Below are 10852 nucleotides of genomic sequence, written 5' to 3'. Positions count from 1 at the left end.
CTATATTATTACTATATACTTTAATTGATTTAAATAAATAATATTAAAATGTACTGATAAATAAAATACACAAATAATTGTATAATAAATACATCAAATACAGATTAAATTATGAATATATATGTATATGTATTAAAACATAATTATTAATAATGAAACACATTACACATTATAAATATTTATGTTTTAATAATAATGAAAACAAACTAAATAACTTCAGAGGTATTTTAAATGATATTTAATTATTTTATTGGCCCAGACACGTGACTCTGCGGTCACGTGTCTGGGCCGGTTCGATAGTAAACACGGAAGTAAGTTCAGAGACCCGGATGTAGCTTCACCTGCTCAGTCTGCTCCGCTACCGACAGACTACAGACTACAGACAGACTACAGACAGACTGCCGGCTCGTTGTCTCTCTCTCTCTGAGGAAACAATGAATAAAGTTTTGTTGTTGTTGGTGTTTATCTCTCCGGGGACGAGCACTTCCGGTCTGAAGAGAATCACCAAAACTCAGGTTAGTACTACAAGTACTCCTACAAGTACTCCTACAAGTACTCCTACAAGTACTACTACAAGTACTACTACTGAAGGACTACAAGTACTACTACAAGTACTACTACTGAAGGACTACAAGTACTACAAGTACTACTACTGAAGGACTACTACTACAAGTACTCCTACAAGTACTCCTGAAGGACTACAAGTACTCCTACAAGTACTACTACAAGTACTACTGAAGGACTACAAGTACTCCTACAAGTACTACTACAAGTACTACTGAAGGACTACAAGTACTACTACAAGTACTACAAGTACTACTACTGAAGGACTACAAGTACTACAAGTACTACTACAAGTACTACTACTGAAGGACTACAAGTACTACTACAAGTACTACAAGTACTACTACAAGTACTACAAGTACTACTACAAGTACTCCTACAAGTACTAGTACTACTACTGAAGGACTACTGAAGTACTACTACTGAAGTACTACAAGTACTACTACAAGTACTACTACAAGTACTACTACTGAAGGACTACAAGTACTACTACTCATGGTACTGTACTACTACTGAAGTACTACATAGTACTACATGGTACTGTACTGTAGTACTACTCATAGTACTGTAGTACTGTAGTACTACAGTACTACAGTACTACTCATAGTACTGTAGTACTACTCATAGTACTGTAGTACTACTCATAGTACTGTAGTACTGTAGTACTACTCATAGTACTGCAGTACTACTCATAGTACTGCAGTACTACTCATGACTTGGACTATTGGAGCTCCCTCACACATGAGACCGATCACATGACCTCCTCCTGAGAAAGTAAAGAAGTATATAATGTGTATAAGTACAACTCTGACCCACTTTACAAAGTAGGAAAGTACAAATAAACGTTCTTTCACATTAATGAATCTAAAATACTCTGCTGAGACTGGTCTCAGTGCTGTGAAGTATCTGTTGGTAGTATTTAAACCCTGTATTGACTGTGTACTTTGTGTGTTTTCGTGTACAGGTGCAGGGCTTCGACTGGAAGAACTGTGGTCGTCCAGACGCTCCGGCCCTCCTGAAGACTCTGACCGTTACTCCTGATCCCGTCTCCATCCCCGGAGACCTGCAGGCCTCAGCGTCTGGATCCACATCTGTGGATCTGGCTGCCCCGCTGCCTGTGAGTACACACAGTACATGTAGGAGTATCATCTGTGAGTACACACAGTACATGTAGGAGTATCATCTGTATACACACAGTACATGTGAGTACTGTGAGTACACAGTACATGTAGGAGTATCATCTGTGAGTACACACAGTACATGTAGGAGTATCATCTGTGAGTACACACAGTACATGTAGGAGTATTAGCTGTGAGTACACACAGTACAGTACATGTAGGAGTATCATCTGTGAGTACACACAGTACATGTAGGAGTATCATCTGTGAGTACACACAGTACATGTAGGAGTATCATCTGTGAGTACACACAGTACATGTAGGAGTATTAGCTGTGAGTACACACAGTACATGTAGGAGTATGACTTCTGTGAGTATCATCTGTGAGTACACACAGTACATGTAGGAGTATTAGCTGTGAGTACACACAGTACATGTAGGAGTATCATCTGTGAGTACACACAGTACATGTAGGAGTATCATCTGTGAGTACACACAGTACATGTAGGAGTATTAGCTGTGAGTACACAGAGTATATGTTGGAGTATTTCATTAGCTGTGAGTACATGGAGTACAGTAGTAGTATTTTATCTACTACTGATCACTGTAACTGATATGAAGTCTGACAGTTTGGACAACTTCCTGTTTACCTGAAGAAGTGAGGTCAGTCTGCTGATACCACAGGTATCACTTCTCTGTGGAACTGAAGTCATGTGACCTCATGTCAAAGATCAGCTGTTTGTTCCCTCTTCTTCTTTATTTTACATGTTTATCATCGTCATATGTTTATTACATATTGTATGTTTATTACATATTTTATGTTTATTACATATTTCAGATGTTTATTACATATTTTATGTTTATTACATATTTCAGATGTTTATTAAATATATTATATGTTTATTAAATATATTATATGTTTATTACATATTTTAGATGTTTATTACATATTTTATGTTTATTACATATTTTAGATGTTAATTAAATATATTATATGTTTATTAAATATATTATATGTTTATTACATATTTTAGATGTTTATTACATATTTTATGTTTATTACATATTTTATATGTTTATTACATATTTTAGATGTTTATTACATATTTTATATGTTTATTAAATATATTATATGTTTATTACATATTTTATATGTTTATTACATATTTTTATGTTTATTACATATTTTAGATGTTTATTACATATTTTATATGTTTATTAAATATTTTATATGTTTATTAAATATTTATATGTTTATTACATATTTTATATGTTTATTAATATATGTTACATATTTTGATGTTTATTACATATTTTAGATGTTTATTACATATTTTAGATGTTTATTACATATTTTAGATGTTTATAATAATCATGTTCACACCTTTAGCTGAAGTGGATTTTTTTTTTTTTTCTTCCTCCTCCTCCTCAGGTGAACGTGACCATGGAGAAGGAGGTGGCAGGTTTCTGGGTGAGGGTTCCGTGTGTGGAGGAGTTGGGCAGCTGTCACTACAAAGACGTCTGTGATCTGCTGACTCAGCTGATCCCTCCGGGTCAAGACTGTCCAGAACCGCTGCACACCTACGGGCTGCCCTGTCACTGTCCCTTTAAGGCTGTGAGTACTGACCCCAGACCAGTGTTTATATGATCATCACACCTACGGGCTGCCCTGTCACTGTCCCTTTAAGGCTGTGAGTACTGACCCCAGACCAGTGTTTATATGATCATCACACCTACGGGCTGCCCTGTCACTGTCCCTTTGAAGGCCATCGGTGTGGACTGATGATGAATGTTAGTTAGAGTCTGATGGTCACCTTGATGGTAGCCTGTCATCAGTGTGTGAATGGGTGAATGATATGTAACATTACTACTGACTGTAAGTCGCTTTATGATCAACACCTCTGCCCTGTCACTGTCCCTTTAAGGCTGTGAGTACTGACCCCAGACCAGTGTTTAATGATTGTCTCTCCCTCCCTCCCTCCCTCCCTCTCTCTCTCTCACCAGGGCTCGTACTCCCTCCCTCAGTCAGACTTCTACCTGCCCATCATGGACCTCCCCTCCTGGCTGACTAACGGTAACTACCGGGTGCAGGGCGTCCTCGGTACCGGGGACAACGAGCTGGGCTGCCTCAAAGTGTCGCTGTCCCTCCGCTCAGACTGACCGTCACACAGAAACAGGAAGGAGGAAATCAACAAACAAACAATCAGAGAAAGTAGGGATATGAAAGCAGAAGTGGCACAAAGATCTGAAACTGATAACAACTCACAAAGTCTATAAAAAGATTTGATGTGAGAAACACAAGAAACATTTTATGAACTTAAAACTATAAAACGGTAGAAGAAAAGGTCAAACCGTTCATATGATCAAAGATCAAAGAAAACATGGTGACGTATTGATTTTTATTTTTAATAAAGTCACTCTGGATGGAAATAATTACATTTTAATATTGTTTCTCTAGATTAAGAGGTAATTCTTTTTTAAATATACATATATATCAAGAAAACAAGATAGTTAATTAATGGTTAGAGAAAATAAAAGGTTGTTAATTAATAATGTTTGTGTCAAATCAGTCGACAGTAAATGTTCAAAAGATGATCTGACGGAGAGGAAGTTGTCTGCTTTTCAAAATAAGGTGTTAACGAGGGTTCAAACAAAACACATAAATACATACATAGAGCTATAGATCAATACATATAAATATGTTGCCTTTAAATGCACAGGGAGCCAAAAGGAAGCAGCTGTTCACATCTGCATTTCTGTAAGAATTGAACATATTAAAAATACTTTTTTACTTTGGGAGGTTTGGTGTTTAATTATTTCTCTTTATTTGAATGCCTTTAAATCATTCGTCTCGTAGAATCAAACACAACGAGCCTTTCTCACTTTATTCTGTAAATATAGAATCATTATTATTTGTTTAAAATATTTCTCATATAAAATAAACGTAGCAGTCGGATCAGACCAATTTAAGCTTTTTTTAATATGATTTTCAGTCTGAGTGACTTTCAGACTTTCTCATGTTCTGTTTTTAAAATATTTCAGTTCTTCGCTTCATTCATTGATTGTTTCTCTGATTTTACTTTATTTTTTATATTTTAAAGTGTTTTCATGCAATGAACTCTGCTGCATTTTTATTGATTTATTCCATTTGTGTATTTTATTAAATACCAAACATGAAATTAATTGATATTATTTGAATATGATTTTATTTTTTCTATAGTGATGAGATCAGTTTTAATAAACATCATTCCATAAACTGTGTTTTTCTTCATGTTAAAAGTACATTTACTCAAGTACTGTCGTTAGTTTAGAGGTATTTGTACTTTCTCGAGTATCATATTTTTACTCTTTACTCTTCATTTATTTGATATCTTTAGTTACGTTTCAGTTTCTTCAGAAGATAAATCAGCTCCACTTAATGAATCGATGATTATAATCATATAACAATTCCATTATATATTATTATGAAATTAGCTCTATGGCTTAATGAGTCATTTTACCTACTACTACTACTACTACTACTACTTCTACTACTTCTACTACTACTACTACTACTACTTCTACTACTGCCCAGAATAATGAAGTTTATTTGTCACATACACATTCAACATGTGGTGGAAGTTTTTTCTGTTTTGCTCCAGAAAGCAGGTTTTTTTTAAATAGAGCAAATATTTAACAAAGAAGCATCAAAACAACACAAAAGGAACATAAACCAATAATACATATAACACATGTACTAATACTATGAAGGCACTACTATCCTCCTGCTAGTACTAGCCTCCAGTGTACTGATCAATAAGTAATCAATCACACTGATTAAAGAAGATGCAGCTCCAGATTTCACCAGCAGGTGGCAGAATGTTCCTCTGGTCAGCTGGAGACGACAGATACAGATGAAATATTTACTGTGAAGTACACTTAAGGAGTACTTGTTCTGGTACTCCCTCTACTGGTACTACTACTGTCACTGCACATAGAAGTAATGTCACTACATGAAGCCATGACAAAGATAGATTTCTTATTTCTTTGTGATGGATCAGATACATTTTATACAGCAGACCTCAACTAAACATCTACGATACAAGTCAGTCATACGTTACATTAGTTATTGAGTTAAGAGGTAGTTAATGAGTAGTGAATGAGTAGTTAATGAGAAGTTAATGAGAAGTTAATGAGTAGTTTAAATGAGTAGTTAATGAGTAGTTAAAGTTGTAGTTAATGAAGTTAATGAGAAGTTAATGAGTAGTGAATGAGTAGTTAATGAGTAGTTAATGAGTAGTTAATGAGTAGTTAATGAGAAGTTAATGAGTAGTTAATGAGAAGTTAATGAGTAGTGAATGAGAAGTTAATAGTTAGTTGAGTAGTTAATGAGTAGTGAACAGTTAATGAGAAGTTAATGATAAGTTAATGAGTAGTTAATGAGAAGTTAATGAGTAGTTAATAGTTAATGAGTAGTTAATGAAGTTAATGAGTAGTTAAAGTTATAGTTAATATGTTAATGATCAGTTATACCTTCACACCAAACAAACAATAATAATATAATATGAACATCATATATATACATATATATTACATTACATTACAGTCATGTAGCAGAGGCTTTTCTCAAAGCGACTTACAGTCAGTAGTAGTATGTTACATATCATTCACCCATTCACACACTGATGACAGGCTACCATCAAGGTGCCACCATCAGACTCTAACTAACATTCATCATCAGTCCACACCGATGGCCTTCAGGAGCAACTTGGGGTTAAGTGTCTTGCCCAAGGACACATCGACTGACTCTGCTGTCCTGGTATCGAACCACCGACCCTCTGATTGGAGAACTACCTTGCTCTCCACTACGCCACAGCCGCCCCGTATATGTATATATATATATATTTATATATGTATGTATATATTTATATACATTATCTCCTCCTCTCTTGTTTTCCCCCTCCTCCCCTCTTGTTTCCTCTCCTATAAACATATATCCCCTCCTCCTCCTCCCTTGTTTCCCTCCTCCCTTGTTCCTCCTCTCCTCCTGTCTTGTTTCCTCCTCCTCCTCCCTTGTTTCCTCCCCTCCTCCTCCTCTCTTGTATCGTCCCTCCTCTCCTCCTCCTCCCTTGAATCCTCTCCTCCCTTGTCCTCCCTCCTCTCCTCCTCTCTTGTTTCCTCTCCTCTCCTCCCCTTGTTTCCTCCCCTCCTTGTTTCCCCTCCTCCTCCCTTGTTTCCTCCTCTCTTCCCTTGTTTCCTCCCCCTCCTCCCCCTTGTTTCCTCTCCTCCTCCCTTGTTTCCTCCCTCCTCTCCTCCCCTTGTTTCCTCCCCTCCTCTCCTCTCTCTTGTCCTTCCTCCCTCCTCCCCTCTCTCTCCCTTGTTTCCCTCCTCCTTTCCTCCCTCTCCCTTGTTTCCTCCCCTCATCCCCTTGTTTCCTCTCCTCCTCTCTTGTTTCCTCCTCTCCTCCCTTGTTTCCTCTCCTCCTCTCTTGTTTCCTCTCCTCCTCCCTTGTTTCCTCTCCTCCTCCCTTGTTTCCTCCTCTCCTCCCTTGTTTCCTCTCCTCCTCTCTTGTTTCCCTCCTCTCTCCTCCCTTGTCCTCCCCCCTCCTCCTCCTCTCTCTCCTCCTCTCTTGTTTCCTCTCCTCCTCCCTTGTTTCCTCCTCTCTTCCCTTGTTTCCTCCCCTCCTCTCTACATCCTGTCTCTGACCTTCACCATCAGGCTGTTTCCTGCGACAGGAAGCTTGTTTACAGACAAAGGAAAGGAGGCGAGGGAGGAGGAGGCAGGATGAAGAGGAGGAGAGGAGAGGAGAGGTCAAAGGTCACTGTGTAAACAAACAGATCAGAAGAATAATAAAAGGTGAACCGGTTCAGCTGCTCTCTGATTGGCTCTCCACAGTCAGCTGTCATCATGAGGGATCCACCAATGAGACGAAGGTTCTGTCATCAAACAAACATGTGATGTCATTAATTTCATTTAATTAATAGTTTAATATTCACAAGTGTGTAAAATATTAGTAGTAATGAAATAATTAAATACTTCAGAACATAAATAAAAATACTATATACTAAATACTTAATGAGCACTAAATATATAAAATACTACTATATACTAAATACTTATGAACACTAAATATATAAAATACTACTATATACTAAATACTTAATGAACACTAAATATATAAAATACTACTATATACTAAATACTTAATGAGCACTAAATATATAAAATACTACTATATACTAAATACTTAATGAGCACTAAATATATAAAATACTACTATATACTAAATACTTAATGAACACTAAATATATACAATAAACTCACTGCTTTAGTGTAATAAGATAAAAACAAACGTTATTTTAAATGATCATTTATCTACATTTTCATACAAATCATTAATATACTGAACACTAAATATATATATACTATATATATATATGACCAAATATATATATATATATATATATATATATATATATATATATATATATAATACTGTTTCATACTTCTCTTATTGTCAATAAATAAAAAAATAAAAAAATCAGATTATTTATTGGGGACTATTTTCAGCGGCGGATGAATCCACATGAGACTTTAAGTTCAAATCATCTAAAGAGAGAAACATCATCAGGGTTGAGTTCTGTAGATTATATATGATACACACACACACACACACACACACACACACACACACACACACACACACACACACACACACACACACACACACACACACACACACACACACACACACACACACACACACACACACACACACACTCTCAGAGTATCCTGTGTTATTTGTCTTCTTCCACTCTGATTCTTATCTGGTAACATGTGGGTCAGCAGATCAGCTACATCCTGCTTTTAACTACACACACTCACACACACACACACACACACACACACACACACACACACACACACACACACACACACACACACACACACACACACACACACACACACACACACACACACACACACACACACACACACACACACACACACACGTACACACACACCTACACACACACACACACACACACACACACACACACACACACACACACACACACACACACACACACACACACACACACACACACACACACACACACACACACACACCTACACACACACACACACACACACACACACACACACACACACACACACACACACACACACACACACACACACACACACACACACACACACACACACACACACACACACACACACACACACACACACTGTGTGTCACACACACACTCACACACACACACACACACACACACACACACACACACACACACACACACACTCACACAGGTGGTGAGTTAAGTGGAAACAGACGTGTTCCTGTGTGTCTGCAGAAACATTCTCTTCCTGTAATGTTCAGATCTTCCTGTAATGTTCAGATGCCGAATGTGGTCCCCCCCTCCACACACCACACACACACACACACACACACACACACACACACACACACACACACACACACACACACACACACACACACACACACACACACACACACACACACTACAGGATGTGTGTGTGTGTGTGTGTGTTCAGAGACTAAATGTTAATTTTAATATTTATGGTTCTGTTTAGTATTTACTTTGTTTTTTTAATAATAGAACACGTTGTCGTGTTTCTTCTTCATACAGTCACTGATTTATTTTAACCACCCAACAAATGTTTTCTTTGTTTGTTGTATAAAATGTCAGAAAATAGTCTTTAAACGTCTTTAAATGTTTTTAAACGTCTTTAATATAAGTATATATATAGTATATATATATATATATATATATATATATATTATATATATGTATTGGAGCAGTGAAATCATTATAAAAGCTGTAGGACAGGATGTTTAACACATGTTTTTATTATTATTTATTTCCTTTCATTTGTTGACAGTTGAAGGTTTATTCGACTGTATTTCTGTTTTTATTCTCCCATAAATAAGCTTTGTCTTTAGTCTTTTTTTATGACTCCGGTGGGTTCTCTCCTTCCTCTCTCATACACTGAGGAATCGAACCCTCGGCCCGTCAGTAGTGCCTTGCTCCTCTCCGTTGTCTCTCATTGTCAGATGTTTCTTCTAAACAGAGGAAAGTGATACTGTTGAAGCCGGATTCTCTCTGCAGCCTGCAGGACTTTCTGGGGACCAAATGAAAAAAGAACCGCCGTGCATGCTGGGAAAACATGGAGCTTCTGTCAGTGGGCCTGCAGCTGTTGAGCTCTGACTGGTTTTAATGGTTTTACAAAAGGACATTTTAGTTTAGGTCATTATTTAATGTGTCCTGAGCTCCGATTTTTAAATAAAAATAAATCTGTTTGTCTTTTTGTTTTTGAAGCTCAGAACAACTTCTCACAGTTTTACACCTCAATAAACTTCACAAACATTCGCATGAAGCTTTTCTTTAACCGTCCATTTTAAGCAAATCCATCCTTCATCTTCTGGGACTTCATTTCTGGAGCTTATTATGATTTACTCGATGCAAAAGAGTCACAGCTCTGATGAAGGAACCTTGAACTGGCTGAAGAAGCTCCCGCCATGGTTTGCGGGTCAGTCAGTCTGACTCTTCATAATTATATCTGGAGAGAAACGCTGGAATGTTGGTTTTTGTCACATTCAGGACAGGCGTCTGAGTTCTCTTCATAACTGGTTGAATCTTCAAGGATTTATTTAGCAAACAACATCTTCATCTTGTTTCATAGAAAAACAAAAAATGTTGGATGTTCTGGACTCTTCAAACTCTGGATTTAAAGAATATGTAATGATATTCACTGTTTATTCTTTTATAAATAGAAGGAGTTTAAGGTAAAGCAGAGAGATTCTGATAACTGACATCCTGTCTGTTGTATTTTTACAGATAATATATCAAACGTCAGTATAAATGAAAGTCCCTCGGGGAGTTAACACAAATGATTGAAGATGTCAGACGGCGGGTTGTGATGAGTTTATTCACACTGAGAGGGAGAAAAGCTTTACGGTGTCATGTTTCTTTAAAAAGCTCTCCAGAGCAGAGTTTTTTCTTTTCTCTTTGTGTGGAGTCTGGAACATTTGCATATGACCCTCCTCCTCTCTTCTGATTGGCCGGCGCTCCGCTCGCATGTGGAAACCCACATCCAAACTCTTCTCAGTTGGAGCTAAACTTTCCTGAGTTGAAGAGGATGAG

At 37.1% G+C, this 10852-nt stretch overlaps 1 protein-coding gene across 1 annotated transcript; it reads left to right on the top strand.

The window, feature by feature from the left end:
• Positions 1–325: 325 nt before the first annotated feature.
• gm2a (ganglioside GM2 activator) lies at positions 326–4478 on the top strand. Its single transcript, XM_054597899.1, has 4 exons — positions 326–515; positions 1529–1681; positions 3115–3297; positions 3687–4478. The coding sequence occupies exons 1-4, from the start codon at positions 435–437 to the stop codon at positions 3840–3842; spliced, it is 573 nt and encodes a 190-aa protein (XP_054453874.1). The 5' UTR covers positions 326–434; the 3' UTR covers positions 3843–4478.
• The last annotated feature ends 6374 nt before the right edge of the window (positions 4479–10852 follow it).

This window comes from Anoplopoma fimbria, chromosome 4, assembly GCF_027596085.1.
Source record: "Anoplopoma fimbria isolate UVic2021 breed Golden Eagle Sablefish chromosome 4, Afim_UVic_2022, whole genome shotgun sequence".
Lineage (NCBI taxonomy): Eukaryota > Metazoa > Chordata > Actinopteri > Perciformes > Anoplopomatidae > Anoplopoma > Anoplopoma fimbria.
The sequence above is the reverse complement of the archived record's forward strand: the minus strand, read 5'-3'. Positions and strand labels throughout refer to the sequence as shown.

What these genes read in the sequence shown, in the direction of transcription:
- gm2a (XM_054597899.1), top strand. Translation starts at nt 435, where the DNA reads ATGAATAAAGTTTTGTTGTTGTTGGTGTTTATCTCTCCGGGGACGAGC. An exon ending in ATCTGGCTGCCCCGCTGCCT is followed by an intron (nt 1,682 to 3,114) that starts GTGAGTACACAC and finishes CCTCCTCCTCAG; the next exon opens with GTGAACGTGACCATGGAGAA. An exon ending in GTCACTGTCCCTTTAAGGCT is followed by an intron (nt 3,298 to 3,686) that starts GTGAGTACTGAC and finishes CTCTCTCACCAG; the next exon opens with GGCTCGTACTCCCTCCCTCA.